Raw genomic sequence first — 22,584 nt, 5'->3', positions numbered from 1 at the left:
TCCCTATTAATTATTTGGGTGGCCATGGCCTTTTTCTTATGGGTCCCATTGACAATGAAAGGGAGAAGCCTAACCAGTGAGTGGTCAGACCAGACCTGTCGAGAAACCTCCAAGACAGCCCAGACCCCAATGGAGATAGCATGTCAAGAGCGTGCCTATGAACATGTGTCATGCCTTGAATGCTCAGATGTTAGATAAGGCGTGTTCCTGTAGTGTCTATGCCAGGTTATCACCAGCTCGGTCAGTACAGGCATTGAAATCCCCAACTAAGCTGACATGCAAAACAACTAAGCAGCTATTTGCCAGAATGTTCAGCAGTGGCGTTAGAATGGCCACGTCCTGCCCCTGAGGCCTTAAAGAAAAAGCAACCACAACTTGGAGTAATGTAACTGAACTTCTGCTGAAAGACATATCAAGGGGTATACATCATATCCTCCCGTAACCAGTAAGGGCTCTCTATGGATCAACATGCCCACCCCAATTTTCTTTGCTTAATTTAGCCTCGTAATAAAATAGGGACTAGGTAACAGATTGTGAATTTTGGCCAAAGCCATCTCAGAAAAACAGATTTCGACCAGGCATAGGGTGTGAAGCTTATGCTCAGTTATGATCTGCCTAGAGAGTGGTTAAGAAGTGATCAGCAGTCAATACACCTACAGTCGAAGGAGGTAGTCTTCAACCCACTTTTTTACCAGTCTTTGAGACTGATTGCCAACTCCCTACTATTATGAGGGTTTGTGGAGCAATGGGACAAAGTCCTTTCAGTCTTGTGAGAAATGCATAAGAATAAATCAATCTACCCGGGGCCATAGTAGAGCACTGATTAGCCTGTTGTGGAAAGTCACCAAGCATTCCAATTGGTGGGAACACGGGCTGGATTAGTCAGTATTAGCCCACATTCCACTGTGGCCTGCAAGTACCTCTCCTCAGTCGGCCATTATCTTCTCCACATCCTTTCCTTTTGTGCACCTCTGTGGCTCCTGCATACACCAACCACCTAGATGCTGTCTTCACATTTCCTCCAACCTTTTGCCTCCTGCCTCATCCCAACTATCTGCACACCGTTGCTCCTGTCCCTTGACACCATGGCCAATGCTCCCGAGATGACTGCCGGAAAGGTAGAAAAAAGAATACATCCCTTTCTATTTCATTCCATCATGTCTGTCATGTTTTGTAGGGTTTTTTAAAGGAAATCAGGTTTGTGCTGTAGGTGTGAATTTGATTTCCTTTGAAGAAAAAACAATGTTTGCACGTCAGAAGGAGCCCATGTGTGCGAATAGCATTAATGTACTTGACATTGGTGGATTTAGCTGATATCACCCGTTAGGCGTTGTGGAAGCCCGGGGATGTTTGGCCGTTATTGACCAAGTCCCCCTTCCATCTCTTTACTTAATTAAGTGATAAGCCCTGAGACGGGGGTAGGGGAGCATTTGGCTTGGGTCTGTAACTGTGGGCCCAGAGGCATTACCTGATGCACTAATGTCCCCTCCGTCTACGGGCTTATTGCTATTAGTACCCTCGCCCGTTAGACCAGGGTACTAACAGTGTATTTTTTGGTTGCAAGATGCTCCAGCGTTTTGCAACCGAAGAAAATTAAAAATAAAAACATGAAATCTCCACGATGGAATGGAAAACGAAGTCCGTTTTCCCTTTTCACGGAGGCCGTTGAAAAAACTAAAACATAAGTAAACAAAGAAAATGGCCACCATGGAAAGGGAGAAGGGAATAGACGTAGGTCCTTCTCCATTTCCATGGCGGCCATCAAAAATATTGAAAAAAAGTAAACAAAAAAAATGGCTGACAAGGAGCAGGAGAAGGGACTACATGTAGTCCCATCTCCCTTTCCATGGCAATGTGTTGCAGATCGGGAGAAGACATGCCAGGGACAGAAGTGTACTCGGCGCGTCTGTTCCTGATCTGCACAAGAATGAATAAGTTAAGTGGGGGGAGGGGAGAGGGGGAAATATGAAGTAAAGCAGGGTAGAAGAGGGAAGGGAGAGATTTAGGAGAGGGAAGGGAGAGGGTTGGGGACACCACTTACCTCATTCCCTGGCATGGAAGATGGTGGCCTCCAACCCTGAGGAGGCTCAAGGCGGCGGGATTACTGTCTGGTAATGCCCCTGTTGCGAGCCTCCTCATTGCCTGGGAAGTCGCCACCCCCCTCTGCCGGGTACTAATTCTACAGTAAACACAACCCTACTAAGGAGGAAAGCCTTGGTACGAAGATCCAGTGATAGCCAGGCTCTCTTTAGCCAAATATAGCAAAATGCTGTCTGTCCTGAACCAGCTCATAGGGGGCCTTCCTCTGAAGGACGTTCCACCTAGGCCCATAGTAAAGGACTGCAGGAGTGGAGGAGAGGATGGGACAACAGCAATAAACAGTGACTTCTTGCCGATGAAGTCCGCTGGTGGCTTCCGCCACCCGCCACTATGAACCCCCAACAAAATGCTGACAAGACCTGGTCGCAGCAGGCAGATATACAAGTAAGCTCGGCAGTCTCGGAGGCATACATGCCGAGGCGTAGTCAGGATTGTCTAGCAAATGTAGCCTGATGCTAATGTGGTTGGGCCCACTGCACTGACAAACATATCTGTAAATTCCCACACAGCGCTGCTGAGTGGGCATTTACAGATTTTGGGTGGGCCTTGCCCCTCAGGCACTACCCTGCCTACGCCTCTGCATACATGTTGAGTCAAACATGCAACACGTCTGATTTGAAATCCAAATCAGAGTCAGAGCCCATCCAAATAGATTACCAAGCACTACAAAGACTATAGAGCGGTATGACTCTGGTTATTAGCTGGTGGAGTAAGTGAACACAAATACCGGTAATGGGAGAAGTCACTTTAAGATACGAGCCTCAATATGCATGCAGGCAGCGGAAGTCCATCTTGATGATATGCCAGGGTGTGTCACAAGGCTTCAATTACTGGTTTTGAGGACTCCCAGGATGCAGGGGGCTAGTAAAAGGTGCATGCACAGTCTTCTACGACCAGTCTTCTACGACCATGTCGTCAAACCTGGGAATCCAGAACATTTCCATACAATGGCCCAAGTATTTATAATTTCATGATGGACTTCGCCAGCTAGATCAACTATGTGCTACTGGTACCGTACCAAAATAACGGAAAAAACGAATGCACATTTACAGCGCATTTGGCAGTAAACGAAAATGACGAATTCCCATTATACCGTACAAAGGGAGCGGGGGCTGCAGGGGTGTTCCCCGCCCCCATTGTACGGTAAATTGGGTTGGGGGGTTGCGCGGTGTGTCCCGCATACATGAAATGTAAAGCGGGGGATATATGAAGAAAATCCCAAAAGCTCGAGTTTCAAGATGCGAACATGTCGGCTTTGCAATATTGTACCTCAAGCGTTTGGGATTCGTTTTTTTAAGAAAGATCCATCCTACCAATTGCATTGGGTACAATTATTCCTGAATTGCTTTGAAGGAGGCCACCTGCGTGAAGCTGGAGTCTGTGACCGAAGTGTACGAAAAGAAGTGGAACTATGTTCCCTACTGGTCTGCACCGCTCCCCACAAACTCCATCGCCATGCCCCCTCCCCAAAACACATCTACCTGCTGTTTAACGGAACGTTCTGTGCAGTTCACTGAAAGTGCAGGTTTCCACTTCTTCCTACACTTTTATTTTAAAACGAAACTGTTCCGGAATGGTTTATCTGTAAGATAAAAGTATAGGAACGGTAAAACTTAATTAAAAGAAGTAGAGGAGCACTGCTCCCGACCGCTCCCGCCCACTTCGACCACTGGCTGGAGTGGATGAGGATGATCAAAAACACTGTAGGTTAGAGAGGGGAAGGTGCTGGTGAAGGAGTCTGATTGGCTTTGCCACATGTTGAGCAGCCAGGGAAGATTGAATGGAAGCTAGATTTAGTGAGACATACTATTAACTGAGAGTGAGTGGAGACATTTGTAAGGTGCCCTTATAAACAATGAACTGTCCTGAAGCACAAGACATCATGTATCTGCCTCAACAGAATTGCACAGAGTGGCCCGGGGGTTGGGAAGAGAAGTTGTTTCCTATCTCTTCTGCTGTTAGGGACAGCACTGGTGCAGCGAACGGCCAGGCAAAGCCTGCTCCAAGTCTTAGATCCTGTATTCTGAAGGCTTTGGCTGACTGCCTGGTCCTTTTTGTAAGAGGGACAGTCAAGAATTCTTCATCTGAAGACTAGAGGGTGCACATGGTGATGTATCTTGAGATTTTAGCAGAGCACAGTAATGGCGGCCGGCCAGGAATGAAATTGAGAGCAAAGAAGCATGATCCCAAAATCAATTCTAGATTTAAAACAGAGCTATTGCAGTGATCTGCGATGATTAGCAGCTTGGTGCCTGGTTAGAGCCCCATTAATCAGCCGTGCTTAATCACTGACTTCACCACGGACTGGCTATCGAACCCATATTGCATGGCATTGTCTTGTTCCCAAGGTGAGCACATTGCCCTGAGCTTCCCTCCCAGGCTTTTGGGCCTGCATAAACTAAACAAGAGTGCGGCCGCAGAATCGGGCACTGTTATCCATATGAATTAAGGGTTTTGCTGGTGAATATAAAAGACTACCTCACTCCTGTTCTGGCAGCATGAGGGAGAGATCATCATCTCACCAAAACCAGAGATTATTTATCTTGGTTTTAGGCTCAATTGAAGGAAGGAAGAATTTTGGCAGGTCCACTTTAGGGAGAAGAGGGCACACGGATGCTGTGTGCCCAATGATATGGCTTTAGTCTCCCCACATTGGGAATCGCCCCACCCATTCTTCCCCTGCTTTAAGACAGAATCCTAAGGTTTGAAACTGACCGAGTCCACCAGAGAGGCAGCACCACTCACAACTTGACTGATGGGGGCCACATTGAATGTGGTGGTGATGCCAAAGAGGAATTTGTAATTGTCACAGTGACAGTGAGGAATACAGTCTTGTGGGGCACCACTTGGAGACCGACCTGGCAAGACGTGTCTTAAGGGTTCAATCATTGTGCCTCTTGAAACAGGCATGATCAGGGTGAGGGTGCATAGATCTTGGTAGGGAAGGACACAGGGGACAGAGTGACATTCTGATGTAAAATGGGTCATCTGTTAAATTTGTTGTCCACCTGGTTGCTGGTATGGCACCTGCGGCTGTGCGTGAAGGTGGGTTGCATGAGGGCATATTGTGCAGTGGCAGTCAGGGTTGGGTAGGTCGTTTGGTCATATAGACCTGTAGCTGATGGCGGAAGCTTTGAGTTGATCAAACTGAGGCCGTTTGTGTTTCAGCAAAGTGGTGACTTTACAACTTGTGAATAGTTTTCAGCAATATATTCAGCAGGTATAGAATTGTTTTTTTTTTCTAAATTCTTTTTTCCCCCATTGTGTAGAATATGATGGTGCATGGGCTGGAAATTACACCGTGGAGTATTTGCACCCTTTTACCATTATATTGTAAAAAGAGCATGAGGACATTGGGTACTGAAGCCTAGCATGGAATGGGTCCATGGGTAGTGAGGGGCCCCTGAGAGAGCAAGAAGGTAACTGGGCAGTTTAAATGCGTACCAAGTGTTGTTTCTTGCGTGTATCTGAGTCAGACTTGGCAGTCATATTTATGGTGGTTAGGCAAAAGCATCCAGCACAGTTCAACAGACAGGTGATTAGAAAAATGTAGGTTGTAGTAGTCATATTTACCAACATTATCCATTCCATTGGGTAGCTGCTAATCCAGTCCTGGTTTTAACTTTTCATTTTGAGACTCGTAGCCTTGGATTTATAATGGGGAAATCCAGGACTAAAAGGACGAAAAGTTACATTAGTATCTTAGACTGTCTTTTTAGTGCGGGCTATTAGGTGGCGCTTGCACCATTGATAAGCCAAAACTATTCCATTAGAGAACAGATAGGGAGAAATGGACCATGAGAATGGACACACAGCTTGTACGTGTTGTTTGGTTACTTGTCCACCCCTTGACTGCCCATGGCCTTGCTGCTAATCCCTACGGGCATTCCCACCCAGTTCCTGCCCCTCTCCACCCAAAACACCTCCTCAGTCATTGAACCACAGTCGCACGCTCATATGGGAAGTGAATAGACGTAATTGCAGTCAAGCTACCCACTAAACGGCTGCTTGCTGACCAATCCAGCAATAAGGTGTAACATTAGGTTTCTACGCCCACCAGCTGAGATGACCGTGATTAACTACGTAACTATAAGTAGCTATACAAGAAAAGACATTTCTAACCATCCCTGTGTGTGAATCAAGTTCAGTTTTGAAAGACAAGATGAAGGGGTAGCTGTAAGATTGGTGGTATATTATATTCAAACTTTATATATTTCCTGATGAAGGCACAAATATAAACTACATAAGAAGAACGCTGGGAACGGGTGGAACTTCAATTAAGGGCTGAAACACCCCGTGTTGACCAGATATTCTTTAATATATCCATCCCTATTGCACAAAATAAAAAGACAATCTAACCACAGGAAAATGATAGCATCCAGAAGCCAATGTAAGGACTGTGAGCAAAATCTGGAATCACAATACCGAGTGCCACCAATCAGGAGGCTTAAACACGTTAGGTCTATCTGCATGTCCATTTCCTACCTGCAAGAATAGAACAAGTTCCCACATATATTTGTGGTGCTTCACATATAGCACTTTACTGCACTAACCCCAAAGCTTGGTATTTTGATGTTTTATCATGGTACTGATGCACCTTAATGAGTAGGAAAACTCTTTATCACCTACGTCTTTGCTTTTCTCTAAATTGCTTCTATTTGTTACAATGATGTCTTATGTTGTGTTTAAAATTTGTATTGTGTGACAATTTTGGAGGAAGCATTTATTGTGCTCCACATTTGTCTAATGCACAAGTGGTTTTTTAACGAGATGTCTTTGAATACATTTAATGTATGAAAAATTAAAGGTCATGTGCAGTGTTTGTTTCACAACTGCACACTTTCCAGAGACAGGCTGATTTACCTGCACAACAGAGGGAGGGGAAGCTGCACACTTGCTTGTTTGTCTGACTTTCGGTCTCCGGCCAGTGCCCAGATGCCCTATCACCTTGGTTTGTTGCGCTCTGCAAATTTAAATATATACATACATTTCACACCTGCTGCCATCAATGACCAGTAAATACCACCATGGTAGTGCCTGGCAAGTGTCTTTCAGATGCCTACAGAAAAGCCCAAACTGTTGCCTTTGCCAATGCTTACTTTAATTGGTGTTGTGAGTCACGTTGTTTCCTGATCCTGTGCCAAATAAGACATTCACTTCTGCCCTTCTACTTTAATTCTGTCCTTTTCCAATAACTCCCTTGCACCTCCTAATTCCAACAAACATGAATTTTAGTGCCAAGCAAGATCTTGAATGTTGAGAAGTGTTGTGTTATAGGCATTTCTGAGTTTTTAGCAACAAAGCAAATGTCATTTATAGGCACATTTTGGAGTTTCATTTACAAAGTGCTGTTTCTCTCTCTGCACTCTGTTTGCTGGTCATGGAGCCCACTGGCACATTTTCTGTAGAGTGTGCTCTATCCCACAACACATGCACCATGGGTGGTAGGTTGTGCACCCATCTTATTGTGTGTTCAAAAACGCATTTTTTGTAGGTTTTTGGCTCGCACATAGGTTTTGCCGCCATTGTTGCTGTTTCTTGCACCATAACTATCAGAGTGATGCTGCATAAGATAGCGGAGTGGGTCAATACATCACACAGCATGCACCAAAACTACCTTCATCACGCCAGGTCTCCTCCCCTAGGCCTCCTTGCTATCACTGAAACCTGGTTTTCTCCATCTCACAGAGCTACTCTGGTGTTTTTTCGCCAAACTATACTTCATTCACTCTCCTCATTTGACTGGCAGAGGTGGAGGCATCGGAGACCTACTCTCTTCGTGCCTTAATGCATCACAAATCTCCAATGCCATGTTCACTCCTACCTCTTTTAAATTCAACATCTCTACTATTTCTCTGCCTCACTCAGTTCACATCAACTCCATCTATCACCCTCCTGGTCCCACTAGACCATTATTTGATGAACCTCGGCAACTCCTTTATTCTCTTTCCACTAAATATCACCTCAAGCTCTTAGGTGACTTTAACCTTCCCTCGCCAACCACTTCTCAGAAATCTGAGCTTCAGTCTTTTCTTAGTGACCATGCTCTCCACTCTATCCATAACCTGCCTACCCACACATGGGTTAACAATTTGGATCTCTTGTTCATCTCAACCACTCTGTCAACCTCTAATACTACCATAACACCATCCATATCGGATCACAAAATTGTTTCCAACTCCATCTCCTTTCCACCCTCTGACCTCTCCTTACCACTTGCCTCACCTATTACTAAAAGTAAATGTAAACCTTCTACCATGCCTCCCTTACTCTCTGACCTACAGTTCTCACTCTCCTCCTTCTCACCTGATGCCTCAGCATCCTCAACCACGGGGCACCCCATTCGTACGCTGTCTCTGCACAGATATGCATGCAAACCGAGGAGTACCCACTTGCATGAGGACCTTCAACTCTATCTCTCTGCCTTGAACTCTCTCAAGTCCATTCTTGATAAAGAAAAATCAGAATTCTACCTCACCCTCATTGACTCTCACTCCACCCATCCTCGCTGGCTACAGGGCACCCTAAACGTACTCCTCACTCCTCCTAAACCTGTGAATATCAACTCCAATCTCACAGCTTATGACCTTGCTGAATACTTTTTTGTAAATATTTCCAAAATTACAGACACTCGCCTGACCTTACTCACACACTCTGCCCTTACATTCTACACTCTGGCCACTCTACCGGCATCCTCTGTTTCTATCTCCCACTTTAGTCGAAATAATATTGAACATGTCCTATCTCTACAAATAAATGCAAACCCCTCTTCTTGTGCCCTATCAGACCGTCTTAGTCCTTAGCTAGTGAAGCCTATTGCCCCTTAGGGGCCTCTCACCTTGCTGAACTTTTCAACTTCTGCCAGCTTTCCCTATAATTTCAAAAAGGCCATGGTCATCCATCTCCTAAAAAAGGACAAGGCTGACCTTAACCTACCAGCAAACATTTGCCATGTGTCTTTCCATTCACACCACTCTAAAGTACTCAAAAGGGTTGTGTTCAATCGTCTTAGGAATTTCTTAGACATCCACAACCTTGGAGACCCCATTCAAGCAGGTTTCTGCTCCTGCTACTCCTCAGAAATTGCTCTACTGAACCTCTTCAACTTCATCGCCTCTGCTATGCATTCCAAACTATTCTCAAACCTAATTCTCCTTGAACTGTCCGCTGCCTTTGACACGGTTGATCACTCTCCTTAATACTCTCCCCTTTCTTGGGATTCGGCCTAGCCTGGATTGAATCCTACCTAGCACCTCGCCAATTATCTGTCACCTAGAAAAACACCACCTCTCAACTCACTTCTCCAACTGTTAGTGTCTCACAAGGCTTTGTCCTGAGCCCCCTACTCTTTACACTACACTGCTGCTCTTGGGGGGCACTAATCCCCTCCTTTGGGTTCTCATAAGAACTTTCTACAGACAACACACAAATCTTCTTCTTGTTTCCTGAACTCTCCTCTGATCTTTCTATCAAAATGTCCAACTCTTTCTCTGCTATTAAAATATTGGATGGCTTCACACTCTCTGATGTTATACTCTACCAAAACTGAGGTGCTCTCTTCCCTGCCAAATAGTTCTCTCTCATCTCTTCCCCTGCCTATTCAGTTCCCACACGACACTCTACCTTACTTTACTTCAGCTAGAAACCTCAGCATCATCCATTACCCTTCTCACACCTTTTGTACTTTCATCTCCAAAACTGCAACAGCGGCTCACCTCAGCTCCTACATATTAGTAGAATCAAGCTCCTCCTTCCTTTCAACATCACCAACCATCTCTTAACCCCTTTGGTTTGCTCAAAACTGGACTACTCTTCCAGCATAGTCTTTGTTCTCCCCAACCATGTTTTCTGTCCTCTCTACAAGATCATTAACTTTGCTATCAGGACTCTCTTTGAACTACCTCACTTCACACCTACTTCCTCCTACCATCACCAGGCTACAAATCATGGCCAGATTTAAATTTCTTCTCCTGGTTCACAAATCTATCCAGGGTAAGGCACCACTGTATCTATCACCCTCTATCCAACTCTACAAGCCTTCTCGTAATCTCCCCTGTGGCTCCTCTTGCTTTTGTTCTTTCTCTCTTTTTGCTCCACTTGCAATGAGTTTTCTTCCCCCGGACAGCTGATAAACAGTCCACACTGATTTGTTCAAAGCCAAACTGAAAACAACCTCCTCGCTCTGATTTGCTCTTTTAACCTGTCTCACATCTTCCTTCTAGGTAACATTTTCCCTCACCTCTAACCTGCCTCTGTCCTTCACTTTCTCTGCCTACACTCAAGCACTTCATTCATCTTGGTTGCATCCCTAACACAGCTGGTCGTACCTCCTACCCACACTTAAAAATATCTAATGTTGATTGTACTTAATCTATTTGGACCCATGTGTTATTCCCAGTGACTGTTCTATTTACTACTCTACACATCCTCGTCTGAATGCCACTCAAAGTCACTCCTCGCTGCTTCCCGTCAAATGTGATTTTGTATCTATTGTACATTGTTTTGTGATCAAAAGAACATTGTTCCACCCTGCCCATAAATAAATACATTAATAAATAAGAAATAAATAAATACATGATATGAGACATCAAATGAGGAACAATGTTTACTGTAAGAGGATGCCTACAGCGTGAAGTGGAGAGGCCCAAATGCAGGCACTTGGTGGATCCTTACTGTATTGGGAGGGTTGGTAGAAGTCCAAATGATCACGGGAAGGGGGGAGGAGTGATCAGCTAAGTCATAGGCCCCCTAATGATGGTGCCCTGAGTTCTAAGATAAAGAGATTCTGAAACAGGAAGTGTGATGAAATGACTACTGCTCTGGAGGAGTAGTCTTTAAAACATCTACTCAAACACCTATCCACACTCAGACTACTACTGAACCAGCAGTGATCCCTATTATTATGGTGAAACAGGCACAGCCCAACAGGTATATGCCTCATTCACCTCTATTGGTATTGTGGACTGAAGGCAGGCTATATATCTAGCAAGGGTGTGAGCTGATACAGTTGCAACACAAACAATAGTACAGTGGTACCAAAATGGAAGAATGGCCAACCAAGGTTCTAGAAAAATAGGAATTAAAAAAAATTCTAATATTTCACACAATTAAAAAAGCTAAAATCCACCCCTGAAAAGGAAACCCATATAATTAAACTTTGCAAATAATGGGCCCTTTGAGTTGATAGACATGGGTGCTCAGACAAACTATTTCTGCAGAAATGTCAGTGTTCAGGGATATGTCTTTGAAAAGACAAATAGGGGGGCTGAAAATACACTAAGGTCTTTTAAGGGAGACCAGGAGAGTGGGAGACCGGTCCTCTTCAAATACCTCTAGCTTTTGTTTTTGGGGATCAACAGCATCAAGCCAGGCTTCTTGGACTTTTAATGGATCGAGTCAGCCTCGAGGCATTTCAAATAAGTGGTCCCAGTAGATTGTGGGCATCAAAACCGGTCGAGGCAGCTCTAAGCGGCACAGTGGTGGAGTGTGGTTTCTACAGTACTGATTGGTTTGATTGACAAGTGATGGGTTGAGTTAGTGTCTTGAATCAGTTGAATCAGCTCCAGGTGGCCAGATGGCGATATGCAGTGCTTTGGCAACGATCAGTTCAAAGGTGCTAGAGCAAAGGCTGGAGGTGGGCAGAGTCAGTGGCTCAACTTGTTGGCAGATCAGAAAGTGGTGAGTGTCAGTTCCTGCTCCTGTGACTTGTAACAGCTCAAAGTAGTTGTGCCAGCTCAGAAATGGATCAATGCTGGGGAAACAAGATCTAGATGTGCTCCTTGACTTCTAAGTGCTGGGCAGACCCAATCAAGGGTCTCATGGCCTGGTTCAGCCGAGACATTTCTTAATGCATCTCCCAGCCAGAAGGGTTGTAGGGCACACTTGCAGGGTTCGGTCACCACTAGTGATCAGGCCCTAAGTATCAGGTTCTCAGTTGCAGTAGGCCCGGACCAGCAAGATGGAGACCCCAAATGTACCCTTGCGATGGGTAGGAAGAAGAGCTTGCCTAGGTCCTAGAGCATTCTCTCTTCACCTCTATGGCAAAGGACTTTGGAATAGATTGTACTCCCAACAGAGTTACAGGTCAATCTTTCTTGTCTTGAAGTCCAACGATGAATCAAGTAAGGGCAGGGTTTCTCATCCTTATAAAGCCAAAATGTAACAGTGGATTGATACAAAGCAAACCTGTTATCAAGGGTCCAATCCGTACTGTTGTAACAAGTGCCCCTTGTTTCCTGATCTCATATAGATGGTGCTTTGTATGCAGGGGGTGGGGCAGTTGGGTTAGAGATCATCATCATCCTTCAAGATGGTGGAACCCCTCTCTTGCCCTAAACACCTTCTCTGGGCAACTCTAGCTCTATCCGCTTTCCATGTCTGCTTACTTGCTTACTTAAAAAGGACTCCAATGATCAGCACCCTGGTGTGAGAGTGACGTTTTATGGCAGGACTGTCTTCGAAGTGCTCCTTCCCAGGGGAACTCCAGGGTAAACTTCCTGTGCCCTGAAGGAAAGTGCCACCTTCCTTAGGGGATCAAAAGAGCAGGACCTTAGGGCAGGGTCCACATGGTTGCTGTGGGGACACTCAGGCCAGATAGCTAATACACAGCAGCCTTGTCAGGAGTGAAGCTTTGTTCACCAAACCAGCACTAATATGAAATCATTATGCTTTTGCTGGATAATTGGGTGGTTCTAGTAGGCGCACTTCTGCAACCAGACGTGAATTACATTTACAGTTCAAGGTGTCACCCGTCTGACAATGCTACATAACTATTAGGTTTTGTACCAGAGATGCTGATAATTAAAAAGCCTCCTCTGGCTGTTTGAATTATGTGTTCTAGTAGCTGTCAGGAATGTTCATCTGACCATCACTTGCTGCCACAGCAGAGCAGTTGCTTGGGATGTCAAGAGACAGTCCCAGCAAACGCACATGACTGCACTATGCTTTTGGCATGGATCTTTATGAAAGGGGGCAGGGTCTGATAAGCAAGCCCCCCCCTTCAGAAACAGAATTGCCTGCATAATGTTCTTTTTTTTAAACACACATTTCAGGCTATTCCACCCTCTCTAAATGGCATTCTACCACAGGGGGAGATAATCATCTGTCTCAAAGGCAGCAGAGAGATCAAGACAAATGAGAATAAATGTCAGAGGGCAGCGGGGATCAGTTGTGAGGAAGTTACAGATGCGGGTGAGCTCAGCCTCGGTGGAGTGTTTCCTGTGGAAGCCACATTGGATAGCGTTACTAAGTCCATTGGCCGGGCGGCGGGGAGTCGGGAGGAGTCATTTAGGTTTCTATATGCATGAGATCTTTCAAATAGTGATGATGGGGAGATGGGTTGATCGTTTTCAGAATTATTGGGTCAGTAGTGGGTTTCTTCCAATCAGATGTGATGGTGGACATCTTAAAAAATCCTGGAAAGATATCTAATGGGAATTTGTGAAATAGCTGTGAGAAAATATGAGCAAAACTTGAAGGGATCGTAAGTAAGATTTGGCAACTATAATGAGTTCCTTCTGGAATATCTGATGCTATGTGGCATCCTCTGTTCTCTTAGGCAAAGTGCATCCTGGGATATGCAGTCCTGTTGGAGTGGGAGGGTCAGGGTGTTTATGGAGATCTTATTATTTTTGGCTTAAAGGGACCATTGATTCCGTCAAGCTCTCTAGGTGGTAACGTAGCAAAGAAGCCCAGACCTAAGCAGGTGTAGTGAGGTGACTCTCAGGTGCAGTACACACTGTTCACAAATACCAGAATGAGACAACATTTCCCACTACATTGTTTTTACTAAATATCATATTTATATAAGAAAAGTGAAGAGATAAGCCACTGCACTTACAGGTAAGTAAACTTTGTACATTGTAAAATAAAAGTGACCACAGTGTAACAAGTTGGTAAAACAGTTTCAAGAACAGTGTAAAGAGTCTTTCCTAGAAGGGAAAATGCAGTGAGAAGAAAGCAATCCACTTTTCCTATCCAGGCAGAAAGTACAATCTTTCATTTTTTGGTTTCAAGAGAATGTTAGTTGCCTCTGTGATTTTCTTTTTAACTTCGAATATTGCTCTTGTTACCCAATAACCAACATTTGTCTGCATTCATTGAGTACAATGATTAACAGGGATGGTTCTGACCTCTAGATCCAATGTAACATCAACACTAGATGGTTGCTTTCTCCTAATGCCAGAGCAGTGAACATCATCATCGTCTCATTCTCCGCCTCTTCCTCCTTCTCCTCATTATTTACCTCCTCCTCCTCCTACTCTATCTCTTTCTCCCCTTCTCCTTCTTTACCTCCTTCTTCATCTCTTTCCCCTTCTTGTTCTCCACCCCTTCCCCTTTCTCCTCCTTCTCCCTTTTCTACTCTGTCTCCTTCTACCCCTTCTTCTTCTCTGCTTTCTCCTTCCTCTTCTTCTTTTTCTTCCTATCTGCCTCCTTCACACCCTCCTCCTTCTATTCCTTCTACGTTCTCCTCTCCCGTGTCTCCTTCTGCACTTCTCCTTCTTCTTCCCTCTCCTTCCTCTGCTTCCCCTTCTTATTAGTCTCCTTCTTCTTCTCTGCCTCCATCTCTACTCTCCTTTTTCTTCTCCTCCTTAATCTTCGTTGTCTTCTTTTCCTCTTCTTCTCCGCCTCCTCCACCTCATTCTCCTTCTTCTTCTCCTTCTTCCTCTTTTTCACCTTCTACTTCTTCTTTTCCACCTTCTTCCCACCCTGCCCCTCTCCTTAGTCGCATCCTCCTTCCTCATCTCCCTTTTCTTTTCTTCCTCTTCTTGCATTTTTAACTGATGTTTCAATCTATGCATCTTCCCTTTTCCAGAAAAACCCTACATGGTTCTGCACCCCAACTCCAAAGTCCGGATGGAAGGCCAGAGAGTGAGCCTCTGCTGCCACGCCGTGGGTAATCCTGCACCCTCGAAGTACCACTGGTGAGTATCCCTAAAGAAGAATTATTCATTAAGAGCTCAATGACTAGATCTTGTTTTTCAAAAAGAGGTGTGCTTTGTGAGTTATATTGTCAGGAGTCACAGGTGTTTATATCCCACTGATGTGCAAACATTAGTGCTCTTTCGTGGGGGAAAAGCTGCATACTCTCCCATTCTTCACTCTGATGTGCAGGGTCGGACTGGGGCATACAATTGTCTCGAGCACCAATGAAAAAGTGGCCCACAGCTGCAAATGGCAATTCATTCCTTTTGTGACAGACTGTTTGAGTAGTACCCAAGGGGGCGGTTTTTGATAAAATGTGATGCAAATTGTGCACTTTAAAGAATATTTATTCAGTCACATTGGTCAAAACTACTACCTGCATGGTGAAGTAACTTATCGAACTGGCCCACATGGACACAAAAGTGGCCCACTTTGACCCACAAAACTGGCCCACACCAGCATTTTGCGTTTTCGGTTCAGGTATTGCCCTATTGCCAGTTCGATGATGGTGGACCATTGTCAGGACATGTGATGCTGTATGAGGAAATGGCAGAGAGGAAATGGCGTGCTTCATGTTCATCCTCTGACAAACTGGCCTGCCGCCTGCTCCAAAGGCAATACCGGCTCTCCGTTCTCACCAAGAAGAGAGCCCTTATCCAAGCCCGCATCTCTGAGGCATCTAACAACTCGGCCGAACTCTTTAAAATCTGCAAGGAGCTGGCCAACCCTGCCGCAGTCTCTACCCCTCCTGTCCCCTCCCAGGCCCTCTGCACTGCACTGGCCTCGCACTTCATCTCAAAAACTCAGGACATCCTGTCCTCGCTCTCCTCCTCTCTCCTCCCTCCCTCTCTTCCCGGCTCTTCCTCTTGCTCTCTTGCAGCCGCCCCTCTGCCCTCTTTCTCTGCTTTTCCACCTTTTTCTGCTGATGAGGTTTCCAGACAAGTCCGATCTATGAAAGCCTCGTCTAAACAGGTTCACCCCTGTTCCTCCAAAACCATCAAGGACCACATCGACTCCCTGGCTCCTGCCCTGGCTGACTTTTGCAACCACTCATTCGCCTCTGGAGTCTTCCCATCCCCCCTCAAGCACTCCCTTGTGCACCCCCTCCTCAAGAAACCCTCTTCCGACCCCTCCTGCCCGGCCAACTATCGCCCAATCTCCATTACTCCCTTCCTGGGCAAGCTCCTGGAGAAACTGGCCATCTCCCAGCTTAACCTCCATGCTGAATCTGTTGGTAATCTTCATGACCATCAATCCGGCTTCAGAGCGGCCAGAAGCACGGAAACTGCTCTCCTGAACATCCGTGAGGACCTGCTCCTGAACCTCGACTCAAACACTCCCTGTGTTCTCATTTTGCTCGATCTCTCCTCTGCCTTTGACACTGTCAACCATGCCATCCTGCTCAACCGTCTCCGTGATAACCTGGGTATCACTGGTCAGGCTCTGGCATGGCTGACCTCTTTCCTTTCCGGTCGACCCTCCCAGGTCCAAATGGGCTCCTTCCTCTCTGACATCTTTTTCTCCACCTGTGGTGTCCCCCAGGGATCCAACCTCTCTCCCTGGCTTTTCAACCAGTATCTGGCACTCCTTGCCCACCGCATCGCCGCTCTCTGCCCCCACTTCCAGTGCTATGCGGACGATACCCAGCTCATTTTCAGGCTACCCTCGGCCTCCTCCTCTCCTTCCCTCATCTCCGACTGTCTGTCTGCTATCCAGGAATGGTGTGCCGCCAATGACCTCTGCCTTAACGCCAGTAAGACTGAGATTCTACTCATCGGCACACCCACTCCCTCCTTCCCTGTAGCTCTCTGGCCAGCCTCCCTTGGCCCCCTTCCTGCCCCTACCTGCAAGGCTAAAAACCTCGGGGTCATCTTCGACTCCACACTCTCCTTCTCTCCTCATATATCTGATGTCTCTAAGAAGTCACACTACCAGCTGCACCTCCTCAGAGGTATTCTTCCCTTCCTCTCCTTCCCCCAGAAGCTCACTGTCTCCCGAGCCCTGGTTCTCCCAAGGCTGGACTACTGCAACAGCCTCTATCTTAATCTGCCTGCCTCCACTCTCCGCCCTCTGCAACTTATCCAGAACAGAACTGCGAGACTTGTCCTTGGCCTCAAGCCCAGGGACCGTATCTCTCCAGGACTGAAATCTCTTCACTGGCTCCCAGTGGCTGCGAGGATTAAGTTCAAAACCCTCTGCATTGTCCACAAGGCCTTCTGGGGCCTGGGGCCTAAATACCTTCAACTCTCTCTTCCTAAATATCTTCCTTCACGAGCCCTTCGCTCATCCGTCTCCAACTCCCTCATGGTCAGCCGCTTCTCTAAGCAACGAGCTAGGGGTAGATCTCTCTCCGCAGCAGGGGCCTCCCTCTGGAACAGCCTTCCTGCCTCCCTGAAACTTGAGGAGAACCATCTCCGGTTCCGGAAGCACCTCAAAACCTTCCTCTTCGCTTCTGCCTTCTCTCTCCCTCTCCCCTGCTAAACCTGCTTAACTCCCCACTGAATTCTGCACTAAACTTGCATCTCGGCCACTCTCAGCGACCTCGGTCCAGGACCCAGCCACTCTCCACTTGCACTGCCTCCCTGGCTCCCCCTGCACTGTGGGACTGTCACTGTATCCCTACAGCCCCCTTCCCTGCACTTCCCAGCACTTGCTCTGCACTTACCTCGTACTTGCCACTAGCTGGCCCTTTTTATATATTATTTCTTATTTAATATTTATTACACTACTTACCTTGTACTGCACTTTCCCCCCACCTCCTCCCCCTGCACTTTCTCCTTTTCCCCCTACCTCTGCACTTGCGCGATCTGAATGACACTTGGCCTAGTAGGATCGTTTGTCTGTCTTCCCCTTGTTTTCCCTCCCTCCCTGCCTCGTCGCGCCTTGAAACACCTGTGTATAGGCGCGTTACAAATACCATATCATATCATATCATATCTTCCAGGTGCTTTGAGGTTGAGTCATCTAGGTATCTTGATGCCATATCAATGAGGTACGTTGATACCACATCATCAACCAGATATGTGGACGTTTCGTTGATTGGGCACGTTGCCGGCCATGCCGCTGTGGCATTGGATAGTCATGATGATGTTAACTCTTTTGGGAAGACTGACCATTTCACCCTGACGTCCCATGACGTCCTATTGGTCCGGCATGTTGCCATAAGGATCGACTGGGAACAGCTACCTCCTCTAGGGCGAGCGGGCCATGTTGGCTTGAGCATGTGCCGATACACTGGACAGCTATGAGACATCACGTTGGCCTGGCATGTGATCTGCCATCATTTAGTCCTTCCATAGATATGCCCACTTTACCATAAACATGAGAATCAGGAAGAGGGAGTTACAGGAGATCTCATGCAAAGACATGGAGATTGTTTTAATGAGGGCCTACATGACTGTTGAACAATGACTCCCACATTAATAAAACCAAGCATTGACAAAGACAGCAGTTTTGGCTTTTGTGTAGGCATTTGCTGGGTACTGTTACAATGGTACTACCTCGCCTTAAGATGCAAACAGCTGGAAAATGGTGGGAGTACCTGGGCATTTGATGTCAAAGCCCTGTCAAATTCCTAGTGAATACCTATACACATGCAAACACGGGTGGCTTTGCCAGTGTTTATTTTTAACATGACCTCAGCACAAGGAACACATGGGAGTTCACTGTCACACACATTTGCATTGCAAAATGTGATGTTATTGCTTGCTATACCTGGCTCAAAGCAATCTTAGGAGGATCTGTTTTGGGTGGGGAGTGGCAAGATATATACCATATACCACCTATCTGTACTCCAAAGTAATCGTTTTGACTTAAATGTGCCTCTAATAGCCAAAAATAATGTACTAAACCCACATCCTTAGTTCAAACATAGATCATAATTTTGCAATTTTATAAAGCGCAGCTTACAATTTGACCAACTTCTAAGCACCTTAATGATAGGGGCTATTAACCAATTTAGCTGTATTCAATGTATTAACATGTGAAGGATAAAGAACTGAGTCTGCACTGTCAGGATCTATGTGTGTGAATGAAGGTCACGCACAAATACCCAAAGGGAGAGCTTAACTCCCTGAGCTATCTTAATCACCTGGACCAGTGCCTCTGACCTTGGATGTCAGTTCCAATTTACGCTCAGAATGCATTCTTGATAGGATTTCTCTGTACTGTAGAGTCTACTACGCGTTGTGCCAATAAAACAATGCAAATTGTGGAGCAAGATGGCGCAAGCGCATACATTGGGTTCGTCTCACACTGCACCACCTACAAGGATTTGCACCTGTTTACTACCTTCCGCACCTTACACAACATTATCATTACTGTATGCTGTTGTCACAACTTGCGTGAACCTCCTGCCATCAGACTTGCCGCTGGGCACCACGACCCTTTAATTGGAGTAATCTACCTATCTGCAGACTCCTGTTGTATGCGAACTAGCCTATTGAAACCACCTTAACTTGTTAAACGCCTAGCCACCAGCCTCTGCTGCTTGCAATCTGCCCTATTTTAACAATTGTGATCAACCAAACTGAAGTATGTGAGCTCACAATGTATGTGTTTTATAGATAATGATGCCAGAGTATGTGACCCTGCTACAATTTAGCCCACGTGAACATTTAGTCACCAGCATCTGCTGCTTTGCAATCTACCCTATCTTAACTAATGTGTTCTCACAGACTGAAGTTCTTTAGCTTACTACAGATTGTTAGCATAGTATGCTAACCGTTATTACCTTAGCCTTATGATTGATCTGCCACTAGCCTCTACTGCACCTCGCCTCGCCATCTGCTAGATTGAAGCCTATGCTCCTTTCACTTAGCTTACTCTACACTGTGCTCCCCATCCCAGTCCTGAAAATTAGAACTGTGCTCCTCAGGTCCATCACACATACTCACACACATACACCATGTACCTACCACCAATCTATACAACACTACCAAGAACCCTCCTTTATATAATCACGTTACAAGACCTTACCATTCCCCAACATATCCCACCATTGTCACCTGCACATAACTCGGCCAAACAGACCACCAGACCTTGCACTCTAACACAAAGGAACTTTAAACTACATGCAAGACTCCCAAGACTGCATGACTATCTGCCTAAAATAGTGCCTAACAACACCATTCCTGGCCTTAGTAAAACTGGTCGACATCACCTTCAACTCAACAGTAGGCTCTTCAGAGAGACCGTTACGACCCCTATTGCCATCCCTAAGGCACGGCCCCTACCAGTTCAGCCAACGATAAAAGGGGCTCTCATAAATGCACGCTCGATGGTCGCCCACGCAACGGAGATTGCAGACCTATTACAAAATGAAAACATAGATCTCCTAGCCATTACAGAATCATGGCTCCACCCTGCAGCCATTCAGCCATTCTGGATTAGCCATTCCAGATGACTATACCCTCCTCAGACTAGATCGTACCACCTCTCGAGGTGGAGGTCTGGCCATTGTACATAAAACGAACCTCACACTGAAACTTGCTCCATCTCATAGTACAGACTCTTGTGAAGCCCTCAAAGCCAACTTAACTATAACTAATTCACAGTCTGTAACTAACCACCTTATCTACCGCCCACCAGGCCCTCTAGGCCCTCTAGGACTCTTCGAAGAAGATCTCACAAATATCCTATCTAACAACCTGAAAAGTTCCTCCCAGAAACTAGTATTAGGAGATTTCAATCTAGGACTCAATGACCCCCTAGACTCTAATGCCACACTAATTAACAACTCCCTAGAGGAATTAGGTTTCACCCAAAAGATTACTTGCCCTACCCATATTAAAGGTAGAACCCTGGACTGGATTTCTGTGCACAATTGCCCTATCTCTGTACTATCCACACTACCCCAGCATTGGTCTGACCACCACTTGATTACGTTCTCCTTAGAGGCCCCACCCTCGCTACTCACTGATAGTGTAGCCCCAGCAGTCCCTACTAGAAACAAAAGAAACATCACTCCGGAAAACTTCATCCATCTGATCATACCTACTCTCAACTCTATCCCAGATCACACTGACCCATTCACCATGGTAGACGTGTGCAACAAAGTGATGCTATCATACCTTGATGCTATAGCACCATTAAAGATTAGAAAAAGCAAACCACGCAAACACGTGAACACCTGGTTCGCCCCACAGATAAAAATACTCAGACTTGAGAAACGTCGATGTGAGAAAATATGGAGACTTAATCCTTCAGAGACCAATAAGTGCAACCTAGGTAAGCATTCGGCACTTTACAAAAAATAAATAATTTCCGCCAAACAAACCTCACACAACCTCCAGATCACGGAAGCCAAGTCTAATACCAAAGAGCTCTTTACAATTCTGAAGGAGATAGAATCTCCTATCCAAACCCCAGACTCCTGCATCAAGGACAAAAATTGGTGCACAAACATTCAAAATGCCCTGTCTAATAAAATCATCACCTTGCAAACTAAGATCCACCATAAAAAGGACACCCTTCTCACTATCACTAAACCTAATAATAATAATGTGACAGTGACGCCTCCTATCTCGACCCCCCCACTTGACAGTACTTCTTACTTCAATTTTCATAAAGTATCTATCAAAGAGGTTGAGAATGTCATCCTCACCCTTAAACCTTCGAACTGCCACGGGGACTTATGCCCAACACAACTCATAAAAGATGCAGCTCGCAAACTCTCACCCTTCATTACTAAATTAATAAATGCATCCTTCAATTTAGGCACAATACCTAACAATCTGAAACAGTCCTGGGTCCTCCAACTCCTTAAAAAACAAAACCTAGACACCTCGATCCCTATGAACTACCGCCCTATTACTACAGTACCATTCATGCTTAAAATCCTCGACAAAATGGCATATCTACAAATCCAACAATATCTAGAACATAACCATCTCTTAGGAATCCGACAATCTGGTTTCAGACCCCAACATGGAACAGAAACCGCATTGGTTGACTTTAAGATTCAAATTGACGAGTTGAGAGACCAGGGCAAAACAGCACTTCTGATGCTCTTTGACCTCTCAGCTGCCTTCTATTTAGTCGACCATGAGATTCTGTGCAAACACCTCGAGTCGGCCGCACACTTCTCCCAAGAGGCAATAGGCTGGATTCAGTCCTTCCTCAGTAACAGAACAATGCGTGTCTTCTCACCATTGGCATCTGCTGACCCTACGCCCATTTCCTGCTGCGTGCCTCAGGGCTCCTGCGTTTCACCTACCTTGTACAACATCTTTTCAAAGCCCCTTTTCGATGATCTGGGTATCACCTACACAAACTATGCTGATGATACCCAGATCCTCATCCCGTTGACGGGGGATTATGATAACGATTTGGCCTTTGTAAACAGAGTCTACTTCATCATCCAGGCATAGATGGCCTCTCATGGACTATGCCTGAATGATGACAAAACAGAACTCCTCATTCTTGGTACTTCAGCCAATATTAACAAACTTGGGCAAAACTACTCATCATTTGTAATTGACCACAACATCATCACTGTGGCTAAGGAGGTAAAAACCCTGGGTTTTTACCTAGACTCCTCATTATCATTCAAAAAACAGG

The 22,584-nt window shown here is 45.7% G+C and overlaps 1 protein-coding gene across 1 annotated transcript in view; it reads left to right on the top strand.

Moving 5' to 3' along the window:
• The window catches only part of CILP2 (cartilage intermediate layer protein 2), a 246,031-nt gene that overhangs the window by 184,674 nt on the left and 38,773 nt on the right, over positions 1 to 22,584 (top strand). Inside the window, exon 7 of the mRNA XM_069649049.1 lies at positions 14,915 to 15,023. Coding sequence (XP_069505150.1) covers positions 14,915 to 15,023 — 109 coding nt within the window. The remainder of the gene's footprint in view (positions 1 to 14,914; positions 15,024 to 22,584) is intronic.

The sequence above is a fragment of the Ambystoma mexicanum genome, chromosome 1p (genome assembly GCF_040938575.1).
Source record: "Ambystoma mexicanum isolate Mex_15411 chromosome 1p, UKY_AmexF1_1, whole genome shotgun sequence".
Lineage (NCBI taxonomy): Eukaryota > Metazoa > Chordata > Amphibia > Caudata > Ambystomatidae > Ambystoma > Ambystoma mexicanum.
Note: the sequence above shows the minus strand (reverse complement) of the source record. Positions and strands in the feature narration are given on the sequence as shown.